Source organism: Piliocolobus tephrosceles, chromosome 14, assembly GCF_002776525.5.
Source record: "Piliocolobus tephrosceles isolate RC106 chromosome 14, ASM277652v3, whole genome shotgun sequence".
Lineage (NCBI taxonomy): Eukaryota > Metazoa > Chordata > Mammalia > Primates > Cercopithecidae > Piliocolobus > Piliocolobus tephrosceles.
This window is the reverse complement of record NC_045447.1, coordinates 12,778,456-12,795,179: the sequence shown is the minus strand read 5'-3', so window position 1 is coordinate 12,795,179 and position 16,724 is coordinate 12,778,456. Positions and strand designations below refer to the sequence as shown.

General features: G+C 42.9%; 1 protein-coding gene across 2 annotated transcripts in view; it reads left to right on the top strand.

Moving 5' to 3' along the window:
- Positions 1-7,391: 7,391 nt before the first annotated feature.
- The window catches only part of PBX3 (PBX homeobox 3), a 226,545-nt gene continuing 217,212 nt past the window's right edge, over positions 7,392-16,724 (top strand). Inside the window, exons 1-2 of one of the 2 annotated variants that reach the window (XM_023217137.1) lie at positions 7,392-7,724; positions 8,635-8,708. In XM_023217137.1, coding sequence (XP_023072905.1) covers positions 7,525-7,724; positions 8,635-8,708 — 274 coding nt within the window. In that variant the 5' untranslated portion in view covers positions 7,392-7,524. The remainder of the gene's footprint in view (positions 7,725-8,634; positions 8,709-16,724) is intronic. The other variant, XM_023217138.2, reaches the window with a different exon arrangement.

Genomic DNA, 16,724 nt, shown 5'->3' with positions numbered 1-16,724 from the left:
TTTTTTTTTTTTAATCATACATCATCTCCCCAGCTCTAGGAACTCCTACTATGTGTCAGGCATTGTCCTAGGCTATTCCATTCACCCACCCATCAGTCCATCCATCCATCCATCCATCCCTCCACACATACATCTGTCATTTAAGTGTTTATGGTGCTATATCAGCTTTCCTGCAAGATACAGAAAACCCAGCCAACAGGATTTTGAAATAGGAGATGAATTTACTCACAAACCTAGAAATCCAAAGGAAAGCAGTTGCTTCTTTGGTTCAGATGTTGGACAATGTCTGCAGACACCTAGACTCTCCCTATCTTTCTGCCCTACTTAGCATGTTTATTTTTGTTTTGAATGAATGTTTTATTTTATTTTATTTACTTATTCTTTTTTTTTTTTTTTTTTTTTTTAGACAGAGTCTTGCTCTGTCGCCCAGGCTGGAGGGCAGTGGCGCAATCTTGACTCACTGCAAGCTCCGCCTCCTGGATTCACGCCATTCTCCTGCCTCAGCCTCCCGAGTAGCTGGGACTACAGGCACCCACCACCATGCCCAGCTAATTTTTTTGTATTTTCAGTAGAGACGGGGTTTCACCATGTTAGCCAGGATGGTCTCAATATCCTTACCTTGTGATTCTCCCGCCTCAGCCTCCCAAAGTGCTGGGATTACAGGCGTGAGCCACCACTCCTGGCCCTGAATGTTTTATTTTAAAGTATTTACAGATAAAAATTAGAACGTAGTACAGTGAATTCCCTAATATCCCATATACTGTTTCCTCTATTATTGACACCTCACATTAATATGGTACTGTTTTGAAATTAATGAACCAATGGATATGTTATCACTAACTGAAGTTTATACTTTATTCAAATTTCTGTAGTTTTTACCTAATATTCCTTTTCTGTTCCAGGATCCCGTCCAGAATGCCAGATTACATCCAGTCCTCATTTCTCCTTAGGCTCTTCTTGCCTGTGACAGTTTTTCAGCTTTTCTTACTTTTTATGACCTTGACAGTTACAAGGCGCACAAAGACCAGACAAATTACTGATCAGGTATTTTGTAGAATGTCCTTCAATCAGTATTTGCGTAATATTTTTCTTTTTTTTTTTTTGGAGATGGTGTCTCACTCTGTCACCCAGGCTGGAGTGCAATGGCAAGATCTCAGGTCACTGCAGCTCCACCTCCCGGGGTCACGCCATTCTCCTGCCTCAGCCTCCCAAGTAGCTGGGACTATAGGCATCCGCCACCACACCCGGCTAATTTTTTGTTATTTTTAGTAGAGACGGGGTTTCACTGTGTTAACCAGGACGGTCTTGATCTCCTGACCTCGTGATCCACCTGCCTCAGCCTCCCAAAGTGCTGGGATTACAGGCATGAGCCACCGAGCCCGGCCCTGTATTTGTGTAATATTTTTCTAATTATTAGTCTGAGATTACCGGCTTTGGGAGGAAGACCACAGAGATAAATCACGAAACCATGTTGATTTTGTCTTCACATTTTCATTTCATTATCATAGGTGGCTGCTGTGAGCACTCCAGATTCAGGACTACATTCAAAGATGGAAAGAGAGAGATAAATGAAGGAGATAAGAGCCATGTCTATCCCGTTTTTTTTTCCTTTTTCTGAGACAGGGTCTCGCCCTGTTGCCCAGGCTGGAGTGCAGTGGCCAAAGTGCTGGGATTACAGGCATGAGCCAGCATGCCTGGCCTGTCTGTCCCCTTTTAAAAAAATCAGCAAGGTAACCCCTCCTCCTGATAGGCTCAGAAGGCAGGGGACAGGATGCTCATACTTATTTTAGACCCTGATTGGTTCTGAGCACATTGTCTTCAGAATAAAATCAGGCTTCTATTGGTGTAGAAGGAAGTAAGTCAACGGATGGCAGGCCTACAACTGGTCATGTCGGCCCCAACTGTCTATTCTGTATGAAACTGCACTGTACTGGGTGCTATGAAAGTACATAAGAGAGGGAGCATTCTATCAGATTTTTCTAGAAATTATACATTCTGATAAATATTCTCTTTTAAAGGCCTCACTGTAGAAGGATGGACTGTCATCCCACTAAATCTTTGGTTACTCAATCAAATCCATCCTTAGAAGATAAACGTTGGTCATATGTCACATGTGCTATCAATTGTAAAGACCAGTTCTAAAGAGTCATTCCTGTCTGGGTGCAGTGGCTCATGCCTATAATCCCTGTACTTTGAGAGGCTGAGGTGGGATGATCCCTTGAGGCCAGGAGTTTGAATTCAGCCTGAGCACCATAGCAAGACCTTGTCCGTACAAAAAAAATACAAAACATTAGCTGGGTGTAGTGGCATGAACCTACAGTCTCAGCTACTCAGGAGCCTTGAGGCAAGAGGATTGCCCAGGAGTTCAAAGTTACAGTGAGCTATGATCGCACCACCATACTCCAGCCTGGGTGACAGAGCAAGTCTCACTCTCTAGAGAAACAAATAAAGGAACAAACAGATAAACAAATAAATAGTCATTCCTAAAGCAATGGAGCAATGATACATTTTGAGAATAAGCATTTAGTCAGTTTCCCCAAAGTGACAAGTTGGAGAGTGTTACCTTTTCTTAGGTGTCTATGATTTAAAAAAAAATCAAATCTGTCATATTATAGTCACATCTTACAATACCTTGCCCTTGACATGTTTATGACCTAGATGAAGAAACTAGCAGAGGTGGATGGAGAGCAAACAGCACAAGACTATCTAGGATGGTGGTAGGTTATGTATTACAGGCAACATATACTGAGGGAGTTTGTTTATTTATTTATTTATTTATTTATTTATTTATTTATTTATAAGACAGAGTCTCACTCTGTTGCCCAGGCTAGAGTGCAATGACATGATCTTACTGCAACCTTCTGAGGGAGTTTAGAGGCGACAAAGATCAGAGAAGACAGGCATCGCAGAAAAGCTTCGGAGAGGTGCGACCCAATGTGGCTTTGAAGAATGGTCTAACTGTCCTTAACTTCCCTCCTCCCCTGCCTTGAGACCTGGATTCCTCTAATATAGCTGTTTATTCTCTCTTTGTTAAGCACTTAGTTACTTATTTTCATTAATTTTTCAGTTTATCTGTTAAGGTCATGTGATTTATACTTCATAATTAAATAACTTTTAAAAAAATTTTTAGGAGAAAGGGTAGCACCACGTTGCTCAAGCTAGAGTGCAGTGGCTATTCACAAGTGTGATCGTAGCATACTGCAGCCTCAAACTACTGCACTCAAGCAGCTCTCCTGTCTCTGCCTCTAAAGTAGCTGTGACTACAGCTGTATGCCACCAGCCTGGCTAAATTACTTTTTTGCACAGTGTTTTATATGGTACTCTTTGCAGCCACATAGATCAATATTTGAATTCAAGCTCTAGTACTTACTGGCTTTGTGGTCTTGTGGAAATTTCTTACTCTGTCTCATTCTATTTCTTATTTAATAACAGTCCCAACCAGACTGTTGTGAGACTGTAATAAGATGAAGCAAGGGGACACAGAGGATAGTGTACCCCCAAAGAAAGTGTTCAATAATGGCATGTGCTGTGATAGTCACCATATTGATGACAGAGGCAATGGTGATGTTAATATAAACTCATAGAAAGGGATGGCCATGAAGGAACACCTACTTGGTTTTCACCACTTTGTCACTGTTAACTTTACATGAATGTCTGCTCACCAAAAGTCAATTTCATTTCCCTTGACATTTTAGTAATCACTACCTTAGAAACAGCAAAGACAGACCCAGGTACTCAGGGAACTTCTATTCTATCATCTGTGAAGGCATCAACCTTGTGACTCAGATTGTTGAGCAGAGGTCAGGCAATATTCTACATGAGACACTGGCACAAGCACAAGAGAATCTTGGAGCATCTGCAATTAGTTGACATTTATATTGAGGCTTGGAAACCAATCTAAAGAAAGTTATGCTTTAAATCAATGGCAGTTGTCAATGAGCCTGTGAGGGTATCCTTGCTAGGGTCCTTAGGCTTCTACTGCAACTCATACTGATAACAACAAAAAGAGAAGCCTCCCAAGCAGAAGGTCAGTCAAATTCAATCACTTAGGGCAGAATTATGGTATCAAGTTTCCACATCACTGAATGACCATGGGTCTATAGGTGTGTACCATAAAATAACTGCAGGTGTTAGACATTTAACAAGTTGTTTTATTCCTAATTGCTGGCATTTTCCTAACTGTTTTCTTAATTCTAATTTATATTTTTATGTTCTAGTTTGTTTACATAGCCCATAGGTCCCATTTGCCTTTATTTGCTTAAGTGTTTCTTTAATTTTACTTACTTTTTTTTTTTTTTGAGACGAAGTCTCACTCTGTCGCCCAGGCTGGAGGGCAGTGGCACGATCTCGGTTCACCGTAACCTCTGCCTCCTGGGTACAAGTGATTCTTCTGCCTCAGCCTCCTGAGTAGCTGAGATTACAGGCGTCTGCCACCAAGCCCAGATAATTTTTTTGTATTTTTAGTAGAGATGGGGTTTCACCATGTTGGCCAGGCTGGTCTCAAACTCCTGACCTCGTGATCCATCTGCCTCGGCCTCCCAAAGTGCTGAGATTACAGGCATGAGCCACTGGCCTATTTACATTTTTATATATGTTGCTTTCCTTACATAACTCATTGTTTGGAGTGGTCTAGACCTCTCAAACTCCTGACTTTGTGATCTGCCCTCCTCGGCCTCCCAACGCGCTGGGATTACAGGCATGAGCCACCAACCTATTTACATTTTTATATATGTTGCTTTACTTACATAACTCATTATTTGGAGTGGGCTAGAAATAACCATAAATCCTCATTGCTAATTAGCCTCATCCTCATGACTGATTAGTCAAGATTATGAGTCTAGAAGGAGGGCAGAGAGGAGTCCTAATAGTGAGTCACAGGATCATTGCATTTTAGAGCTGGAAGGAATCTTAGAATTTAAGGCATCTTTCAGTTAGAATTCTGTGGTTTTGCATCTTCAGCGTTGGAGAATTATGAAAGGTTGACCGCTTGCTCCTGCGCCTTTTGGCAAAAATGCCTAAGGATTTGGTGACAGCTTTAAAAAACAAATTAAGAATAAAGAAAAAACCCAATCAATGACGACTATGAGTAACCCATAATGGGGGCTTGAAAGAAGAATTGGAAACTTGACATATCAATGGGGTAGAGAAGAGCAGGGAATATTAATGAACATGAAGGGGGTTATTCTTTGGAGGTGAGTAAGCAGAGTGGAGTTTTTGGAACTCCCTCCTCAGCAGCTGTGCAGTTTGTAAGGATTTTAGCTTGCCTAACTGTAAGCTTAGCTATTAGCTTTGCAGTGGGGAGTATTTAAAAGTACACACAACATATGAAGGAAAGAACCTGGAACCGAGTAGCCTGCTTCATTCCAAGAATCCATCTGGCATTTAAAGAACTGCTTGTCCTACATTAAACCCTGCAGAGTAAGAGCCATTTTTCATATCCTCATACCCCTATTTTTGGTTTCAGGTAAGACAGCATACTGAGTTTGGGGAAGGAACAAGGAGACTTTTCCGAACCACCGAACCAAAGGACTCATCCAGTGTGAGCTCCATGAATCTAAAATGGGGAACACACACTGAAGCCCCTATTTGGGAAATCAGCTTAAGAGCAATCTCAAGTCTCCACAAGAGGCGTAGGTCCATATTCCAAAATAATGTGAGCCTTCAGTTATTTGTAGATAGAATACAATGGAAGAAGGGGTGTTATAGATACGAAAAACCGTGGCTGGCGTTACCAACATTAAATGACTCGTGGTGATGGGGTAAGTTGACAAGTGAAATCCAGTCTCTTCCTGAACAAATGTATCTTTGTAATGAAGAGCTCGTTTTTGCAGCTTCGGTACATCTGGAGGCATCGAATAGCAAACGCTGCCAAAGGAGTAGTCCCTGGATTATCAGGAGTTGCAGAGTGCGTAAAGTGTTGTAAACCTTGAAATTAGTCCTGGACTGAAGGCACTTTCCCTCCTCCTAGACTCGCTTCCCTCTGACACATTTCCCCTTGCAAGAGAAAGTCTATGGCACTCAGGTCCACTCAGCTCAGACTTCAAGCACGTGAGATCACAGGTTCCCACCTCAACTGGTCACCCATTGCGGGACAGCGCAAGGCCCCGGTGCTGGCGCCAACGCTGAGCGGCGCCCTCTCGGTTACCGTGGCGACCGCAGGCGGGGCTAGGCCCCCACTCGCCGCTTCCCCGCCTCTGCCCAGGACCTTTCGAAAGCTCCAATTGGGACAACCCTTTCTTGCCTCTGTCCCGCCCCATTCGGCTCTAAGCTCTTTGCGATTGGCCCGGGACGAGCGGCCTGGTACCCAGAGGGCACCACCTCCTGACAGGAAGAGCGGGAAAGTGCACCAGGCGCTGTCCAAGGCGTGAAGCTCACGGGTACGCCGGGGGAGCATACGGTTGGCTTTGGAGCGAGTTGCCCCGTGTCCCATATACAACCCCCCGCTCCCAGGACTGCCAAAAGCATGGAGCAGGAGTCGGGGTGCGGGCACAGCGTTTGTGGGCCAGCCCGGTCTATCCCGGGGTGTTAGGACGTGACGAGGCTAGAGCAAGGATCCAGCGGCGCACTTTGGTGTGCGGAGCATCAGAGGCCAGAGGGAACGGTCCGGGCCCCGGGGGCGGTGCCGGCGGCGGCGGCGGGAGGCGCAGGACCCAATGAGCGCGCGCGCCGCCCTCGGGGCGGGGCCTAAGGAGCGCTCCCCCGCCCTTGCCGGCCCCCGCCCCTCCCCCCGGCGCCTGGCCGCAGTGAGTGAGTGGCACTGGCAGCCTGTCAATCCCTCGGCCCAGCGGCCTTCCAGCCCGGTCCGCGGCGGCTGGTGGCTGGGTGTGCGGCTCCGGCGGCGGCGGCGGCGGCGGCGGCGGCGACTTCTCCCGCCCTATCCATCCGCTGTCCGCCCAGCGCACGGCCCGCCAGGGCCCTCCTCCGGGCGCCGCGTCCCCGCCGCCTCTGCCCGCCTGCTCCCAAACTTTCCTCCTCCGCCCCCCTCGCTCCCCGCGGCCCGCCCGCAGGCCTCCTCCTCCGCCGCCGCCCGCCGCCGCCGCTGCCTCCCCCGGGGCCGCCGGGGTTCGGATCCCGCCCGGCCGAGGCGGCGGCGGCGGCCGAGGAGGGCAGTGCGCAGGCTGGCGCGGGGGGCGGCGGGCGTCCCGGCAACTCGGCGGGCGCTGAGGAGCAAGTTGCGCGGGGCCGCCCGGCGGGGCGCACGGCGGCGAGGAGGCGGCGCAGCTGCCGCGTGAGGGCAGCGGGCGCCGCCGCCTCCGCCTCCGCCACCGCCGCGGAGCCCGGCGCTTCCGCCCGCCGCTTCTCCTCAGCCTCGGCGGCGGCGGAAGCCGGAGCCGGGCGCCCGTCCGCATCGCCTCAGCCGCGGGCCCTGCCGGCCGGGCCGCCCCCTCCCCGCGCGGGCGGGGAGCGCGCGGCCGCCTCCCCCCCCCCCTCCCCCTCTTTCTTCTCCTCCCTCGTCGCCGCCGCCGCCGCCGCCGCCTCAGCCTTCGCCTCAGCCGCCGCCCGCTCCCGCCCGCGCGCGGCGGGATGGACGATCAATCCAGGATGCTGCAGACTCTGGCCGGGGTGAACCTGGCCGGCCACTCGGTGCAGGGGGGCATGGCCCTGCCTCCTCCACCGCACGGCCACGAAGGGGCGGACGGCGACGGCAGGAAGCAGGACATCGGCGACATCCTCCACCAGATCATGACCATCACCGACCAGAGCTTGGACGAGGCGCAAGCAAAGTTGGTGTCGTCTCATTAAGCATCTTTTGTGTGTGTGCGGGAGCCGGGCCCGCGGCGGAGTCGGGGCCCGGGGTGGCGCCCGGGGCCAGGGCCGCAGCCCCCGGCGGGGAACTTTCTCCGAAAGCCGGCCGCCCGCCCCGGCCTCGGGGGGACTTGCCCGCGCCCCTCGAAGCGGGCGGGAGTCGGCAAAGTTGCTCTGGGGGGCTTGGGACGGACTCGGGGCGGCGCGGAATCCGTGGCGTCCTTTTCTCCGTCCTGCCCCTCGCAGCCCGCCCCCTCCCACGGATTTAAACCTCCCGCCCCGACCCCCGTGCGGGCCCTGCCGCCGGGAAGTGCAACTTTCTTCTCCGGCCGGGAGTCCAGGCGCTGGGTCCCGTGGCCGCGGGACGACCTCGCGATGCGGGCGGCCACCGGGGCCCGGCGCAGGGAGATGGGCGGTTTCCTGGCGGGTCGGGGTGCGGACGGCCAAGTTCTCGGGGAGGGAGGGCCGCCTTGCAAACTTTGCCGAGCTGTCACCCTCCCGCTGGCCGCAGTCGGCCGGCTGGCTTCGTCGCGCTGGCTCCCTCTGCACAGGAGCGGACGCGGGAGCCCCTCCGCTCTCGTCCCCTCCCCCGGGTCGCCTTCGCCTGCCCCTGGGGCGAGGCTCCCCGCGCGGGTTCGCGTCTGCGGTGGCCGAGGCTGCTGCCTGCCGGGCAGATGGGTCCGCCTTGTTCCGGCTGCAGCTTTCGCCGCCGGGGCTTGCTGGCTGTCGGGAACTAGTCAACTGGAGTTTTTGTTGACTTCCCACGGTTCAAAAGGGCCTTCCAGAAAGAGGGGCTGGAAATTAAATCTTGGGTCTAACTTAAAGGAAGGCGCCATATTATTCCATAGGTGATGCTAATACCTTTGTGTTTTGTTACTTGTTCTTTAGGAAACATGCCCTGAACTGTCACAGAATGAAACCAGCGCTCTTCAGCGTCCTGTGTGAGATCAAAGAGAAAACAGGTAAGACGCTGCGCCCCACAGTGGGCCTGGAGACCCCCGAGGTGGGGGTCGGAGCTGCTACTTCGACTCTCCAGTTGAGAGCTGCTGCTTTTGGGCACCGCCATCTTTGATCATTCTCTCCTTCCCACGTCCTGATCTTGAGAAAAAACTGCAATAAATCTGGAGTCGATTTCTCAGTTCTGCTCCTGGTGTAAAATGAAGTGTAGGTGCGGACTGGGTTGGATCGCCGTCCCTCGGCGGCCGCCCCTGGCTGCAGGCGGGGAGGGGGCCCGGAGCGCCAGCCGTCCTCTCCCCTGTCCTTTCGCCTTGTTTGTGTGTCAGTTTTTAAAAGGAGCAACGGGAGACTGGATGCCAGGATCGAGTCCCCGGGAGAAGCATCGCCCGAACTTTGTTTTACTTAGACAGTCTTAAGCTTCAGCTGCACGGATAGAAGAATAGATGCAATTGAACAGACCCCAGTAGCATGCTTGAATTAGTGTTTTAGGTGGGAAGACTATAGAGAATCGAGGAAGGGTAATGATGTGTAGACGTATACAATGTATTACATCTGTTAATACTTGTCTTATTTTGTATCCTGAAGTCATTACACTTGTAACTGCTTAATATATAAAGTATAAAAAGATCCACAGATGCAGGTTAAACAATTTTGAAGTGTCCAAGTCAGGGAATATGTAAGAAGATAGGTTTTGCAGAAGTGCTGGAATGAAAACTACAGGTACATATTTGGCAAATTTTTGGTAATTCGTTTCAGTTTAACTTTCTTGTCAGACTTTATTTGTTAATTGAAGGTCTTTCAGTCTTGAAGTGAGGTAACTGCTCAAATTGAAACAGAGATTTGGATGTTTTAGTTTGTGTTTGGCATTATCTTCCCTGTATGTGGCAAACAAGTACATTAAACAAGCTCTGCTGTTTATTTTTTTCCTGTTCTTTTCTTTCTTTTTTTTTTTTTGGTGTGTGTTGGATGTATGGTATTTTAAAGTTGCCATTTTGAAAGTTGAGGCAAAGGAGAAAAAGTTGAAGTCCAGGATATAGCACTGTCCAAGGGATGCTATTTAAAAGGTTACATGTGATTGTGTTTAAATTGAGTGTACAAATAGCACAGTGCAAATAATTGTTAGGTTGATAAGTGAGTCAGCCTTCTTTGAAACAGGTTTTTGGCTTGACAATACTATTCTGATCCTAAAAGTAATCAACAAAAGATAATGAGTTATTGCTGTCTATTAAATATATATGCTAAACCGTAATAAGCAGCAAATAATAAGGGAGGCCAAATAGTACTTTTCCTGGTTTTCATTCACATATTATGGCTGGTTTCTTAATGCTCAGTGATCCTTTTTTGAATTACTAACTTTTATTTTGTGTTGATTTTTAGCTACCTTTAGAAAGCGTTGTGATTTAAAACAGTAGATAATTTTTATCTGACTGTAAAATAAGACATCTAGCATTAAGTCTTGAAGATTCTTAGTTTAGAAGCTTAAAAGTATGCAATTCTCAGTAAATTCTGTTTCTTAATGTCCAAGGGTTTTCCTGCTATCAGGGCTCCACTTCAGTTTCTGCTGACAGCTAAGCACTGGGGTATTGACTGTGTTGTGAATATTAAGATTGATTCGACTTTATACAGCCTTGTATTACTAGGGAGAGGGGATGGATACTTATTGCTTCTCATCCCCTTCTCATTATTTGTATTTATTTATTTATTTATTTTTGCCTTTTTAAAGTTTTGGCCTAGCTAGCTTGAGAACTAAACCCAGCAAACTGCTTTTCATGTTGAGACATTTAGCAGCAGGCAGAATTCAATTAGGAAGCATAAGTCCTTTAGTTGCTTATTTGCACAGGACTTAGTTACACCATTCTGAAAGGAAAGTATAGTCAACCACATGTCAAAGGTGAGTTACGAAAAAGAAACAAGTCTTTTCAAAGTCTGGAATTACTGGCAGAGAGAGCTTTGGTAGGGCTATTGCTATTTAAAAATGAAGAGGCAGCTGACAAAAGAAATTTTTGTGTTTTAAAATTGTTTCTGGGGCTTTCAGTGATAACTTGTAAATTAGATCCTCTTTTTGTGCTTTGGCCAGTGGATCCACATTTGCACATTATCTCTTTTGTAAAACGCCAACAGCCGACAAAGAGTAAAGGCGGCTGTCTGGGCAGAGACATCTTCCTGCCAGCCTCTCTAAGCTGGAGAGGAATGGGATTTAAGTACTGAGTGATTGATGGGGGTGAAGCTCTTTCTCTTCTCGCCTTTCTCCCCTACTACCCATAGCTTCACCTCACTCCAAAACTAGTCTTAGAATGAGACGGGGACTCAGAATCCTCAATTTGAAATAAAACATCTGTGTAGACAGTAGTGTTACCAAAGCAAAGAAAGCAGGGCTGCAAATTCCAAGTCCCCCCGCCACCACTCCTGCTTCCATAGTCAGTCATGCTTCAGAAACATGAACTTATAAAAGAAACATTGTAGAATATATGTATATTGCATATAGGTTTTTTTTAAAAAATCATTTTATTTAATCTAATAATACCTAAAGATTAATTCTTTGTAATCTAGAGGAAGTTTACCTAGTCATTTATGAATAGAAACCAGGAACATTATGTTGATGACTCTATTCTGCATAATGGGGGGTTGAGGGTGAACTGTCACTTCAGTGGATAATGTCATTTCAGTTGTGCTTTTCTTCTAAAATAAGACAAAATCATTTAAAAAAATCAGTTTATTTATAGATCTGCCAGTAGATTTTAAGGTTTCTGATCAGGCAGTGAACACTGCCAATTCTGATGCACATGGGGGATTTAGTTTAGAAAACATCTGTTCCCCCTACCCAGCCACCATATATGAAAAAGTATTTTTTGCCTTCCGACAGATAAATGGGTGATCTACTACAATTATATTATTTTCTTGTTGAGAGGTAAGGAAAGTATAGTTTTACTATAAGATGCTGCTTTTTCTTGAGAATGTATTCTTTTGTAAAATTGATCATACCATTATTTTTGGGCAGAAATGTCTCTCATTGTTGAATTGTGATATTTGTGCATTTTGAGAGCATCCAAAAAGTTATAGGCTTTAAAATAAAAATAGTTATTTTAAACTAAGTAACCAATGAGATAATTGTTGATATGTTAAGATTTTTCTCCTGATTTTTAAAGCCATATTTTATCATCTGTCTCTTATTAAATATCCCTGATGCCACAAGGTCTGTTCACCTGCATACCTCTTTTGGTGTATGCCCCCACCTCTTTTTGGTCATCTTAATCTTAATTGTTGAAGTGCTTTCCTTTGTGAAATATTTTATCCTCAAAAATCTGCCTTTTTTCCAAAGTCCTTAATTATGCGAGTTTAAGTGAAGGAAATAGTTCTTTTTCAAGAAAAAAATACTTATTTTTTAAATGAAATCCCACATTTTAGTAGATAATATGAATCATATTATTGTGAAAAATGTTATGCATGAAAAAAAAAAAAACAGCCTTTTCCTTTTTAAATGATAGGTTAAAATACTCCATGTTGATGGCTGCCAACCAAACTCTGATTTATTGCCACCACAAACCCTAAATAGCGTTCATTTACTAGTAATGTCTAATGGCATACATGATGGTTTGCCAGATTTGTAGCCTTTGTGAGGCTTATAAGCAGGACTGACTTGGGAAGATCATAAAACTTAATGAACTTCTCTACTGCAGGAGGTGTCCGCAGGGGAAGAGAAAGGCCTGCTTGGCTGGTTGGGCTGGTTGAAGTATTTTTTATGTTTAAGGAGAAGAAAATGACTAGTAAAAATGCTTTGCTTTTAAAGGAACCCTCCCTAGAAAGAGTCATAAGAATTTTAGATATTAAAACTAGATCAAGAGTATAGTTTACAAGTGAGATTTTATATGCATTTAGTATATGATGTGAGATTAAACCTTTTGTCTTTATTGCTATAAGTGTGGCTAGCTTTCAAAGAGACAAGGCAGTACTGTCATTCGACCCTCTCTGTTTAATTCTGAACCTACAGGTTTAGAGACTCTTTGGAGTCTTTTTCTGGTGTGTTTCTCTTTTTAAGGTTTTAGTATAAAAATCTGTTACATTTTTCTTTGTACAGTGCTGTGTGATTCTTTTAATTCTACATGTGTAAAAATCAATATTTTAAAGTGAAAATTTAGCAAGGTGAAAATTGTTATAACGTCTAAATGTTATTATATGTTTGCATATGTTTTAAGTTGCTCTTGCAGTATTTCCAATATAATTATCATTGTTTGTTTCAAGTTTTAAAAACAAATGCTTGTTCCATACACGATTCCTTTTTGTGTTTTCATGAAACACATTTTGTTTTAATGAACTTATTTTCTAGATTTTAACAACTTTTTATTGTGGACACCTTTGGAACATAAATATATGCAGAGAGAAGAGACTCTTGAACCTCCCATGAACTCAGTGCCCATCTTCAGCAATTAGCAATATTTGGCCAGTCTTGTTTTCTCTGTAATTCCCACCATTCCAAAATTATTTTGAAGCAAATTTTAATGGAGCGTTAATGTTTTAAATTTCATGTCAATTTTAGGCATTAGGTCTGTTTACATTGGAAATAGTAAGTGATTAAACAGGAAAAATACAAAGAGTATCTTGGAAATGTTATAAATTATATTGCTTTATCAATATATTTTTCTTAAAGCAACTTAATATTTTACCTTTTTCCCCCTATTTTTATAGATTTGATATCTTACTGGAGCTTTTGTAGGAGGTTTTCAGAGAAGTTGTAAAAGAAAGGGATTTTTCCAACTTTTATTCTTTCACTTCCATCCTAACAAAATAACACATATAATGTATTTGTAGAAAACCTGGAGAAAAGTCTCATTGCCAAGCTGGTTTAGAACTTCATGATCTAAAGTATCATGTGGATATTATCTTTAAAATGTTGGGACATTTTCCAATCCTGTTCTTTATTTTTTTCCTTCCCAATAAAAATATATTGAACTCTCTTGTCAATAGTAACTTGATCTGTGCAAGTAATTCGTTTGTGCCTTAGTTTTAATGACCCTCATTTTATTACAGATTTGTGTAGTTTTGGTATTTTATTTGGGACTTTACTATGTTATTTTTTACATTTACATAATTTTATTCTGAAACAGAAGTCTATTAATACACTAGCATAGGGCCCCGACTTGCCCCAAAGAGCACACTGGTTGATCGGCTTTCATAAAATGTACCTGTCTACATTTTTCATACTGTGATGCTTTTCCTTTTAATTAATTTTGCCTGTATATTTCCATCACAGTTTATAAATTTTGTAAAAGATTACTTCCGAGGCAAATTTAAATTAACGTCTTAGTTGGATTATTTATATTTTGATACTTTATAGTGGTGTGGTATAGGATGAAGTTACATTATATGAAGTGGGACTATAAGAATTGAAACTGCATTTCATGAACCACACCCTAACTCAGTCATCACTTTATTTTATACTCTACCATGAGGTATCTATTCAGAATAAATACTTAACACATCAGCACTAACACTTCAAGTTATACAAGGTTTCCGATTATCTTTTCCCTATTTGTGTATGTGAACATCTTTAGATATTTATTAGTTCAATATTGACATTATGAGAAAAAATGTTTTATTTGTTTTCTCAGCAGGCTTGTGTTTTAGCCATTTATCAGTGTGATCAGCATGATTTAGGTATTAACTAACAAAGCTTACACATATCCACCACCTCCCCCTCAAGCCCGTGTTGACCTTTTCAAGCATTTGCTCTACTTCAGTAGGCTATTTGAATCTTTAAGTATGAAGAGAGTAAATAATTTATATCACTATGTAGTGTAAATTGGTAAAAGTTTTTCAGAACTGGTTATCAGATTTTTTACAAAGTTACCGAAGTTAATCAGACAAACAAATTGCTATCACATCTAGGTGGCAGTGCTATATTTAGCCAATAAATTAATAAGTAATTCTTGAATAAGCTACTGAAAAAATAAACCACTTTTTTATGCCTTCGAACTCAGAACTTATTAAAAAATAAATTTTATTAATCTTCAACACTTGATTCTAATTATCCCTTTTGTAGGCAGAATTGCAACAAGAATTTCTTCTGTATTATTCTTTCATAGATATATTCCATAGTATAATATGTTTGTAGGTTTTAATGGTAACTAGTTTACTTTGGCACTAAATTTGAGTGTATATCTAGCAAAAAAATTGGTGTGATAGAATGTATCAAACTGAATTGGCATAACTTTTTTTTGCATAACTCTGTCTACATAATAGTAACAGGTTAGTATGAAAGCAGCTAAAAATATTTATGGATAAAGTATTGTTAAAAGTTTTCTACTTCTTTCAACTTAAGTGCTTTAAAAATGTTAAACTGTTTAGACAAGAACTCTTTTTTTGTGATCATATTAATGAGGACTTGGTATACAATGTAATCCTTTTAATGCTGATGATTCCTCAGGATGTTTAAACCATTATTTGTGAGACTGAACATATGTTATGGCAAAATGATTTTTTGTTTGTTTTGTTTTCTTTTATATGACACATTCAGTTTTCAAAGCATATTTCTTAGGCATCAGAGTCCAGCAGGTGGCTTTTTACATTAAAAAATTCATAAATTTAAAATCCCATAAAATTTTATTTCAAATTCAAATTAACTAATTGAGAATGTCAATATTTTCAGTGTCTCTATATTAACATTTATAATAGAACAAATGGTTGCATATAGAAATTATCTGCAACATAGTCTAAATTAAGATTCTAAACAGGCATTACAGATGCTGGTAACTTTGGCAATTATCATTTTGTTTGGTGAATAGTAGTAAAACAGTGTGCGGTAAAAGTGTTTAGAAAGAGAGGATAAATAAATTGAACAGTTTTGCAATGCAAAGTGGTTTGTGGTGTTTTTGAGGATTTCTTGGCTCTCTCTTAACTGCTATTGTGAGCCTGGAGCAGATTTCCCCATTGCTAATGCCCTAGAAGTATTAATTCACTTTGATATGCTAATTAGAGGGCATTATGCAAGAAATGAGATTAAGTGGCAGCATGAAGCCATTTGCCTGTCAGTAAATTGAGAGCTTTAGCATCAGGAGGAGCTTTGTTTTTTTTTTTTTTTTTTTTTTTTTTTTGAGTTTCTCTTGGTTTTGCATATAAATAAAATTGATTGAAAGGTCTAGAGAAGCTTCCAGAACATTGGTGGATTCTTTTTTTCCCCCTCCTATGATTATTTAAACGAAATGTTACAGGATTTTTCTGAATATTAATTGACCTAATTGGAGATACTGAATATAAAGTTTTTATTGTACTATCTCTACGGAAAAATCAACTAAAATTTTTTGTGTCACCTAGTCTTTTTTTTTCCTAAAATCTAATTTCATTAACATGGCTAATGAACTGTTTATCACTTATCTCTTTTCAGAAGCATAAACTTCTGTGTATGGGCTTGTGCACCAGTGTCACTAAATTGAACTTCACAAGGATATTTTCTTCACTAGGGAAGGAAGGAAGAAGTTGAATTGGGCTTCAGAAAATTATATATTAAATGAGTATTAACATTGTGACTTGAATCCATAAAAGCTGTAACAATTATAATTCATGGTTAAACTGCGCATTATACAACCTGTGGAATTTATATTTCAGCATATATCTTATAGGTAAGATTACTGATGTATTTTGTGTGGAAGATGGAATTTCATACTTGATTCAGATTTTGTTGACTTTTGTGGCCTAAGCCAGGCCTCTGAATTTTTCTCTATAAAGCCATTTTGTGATATTTCTTATATTCTGGGGAGAAATACATGAATGAATACTAGGATGCCTTTGGGGAAAGGGGGGAAGACAGAACTTCTGTGCCTATGAGAAGGTTAAGGTTTCCTCAAACATGGAACTTCTGTCTACAAACCATCCATAGAGGACGAAATTGCAAAACCCTGGCCTAACTATATTTGCTGGGTATGGTTAGAAGGAAGAGGGTTTGGGTAAGGCATTCCTACTGGGGTTTAGTTGTAGTGTCTGAATTCCACCACCGTAGCTGTGACTCTGGACCCAGTAAACCATATCTT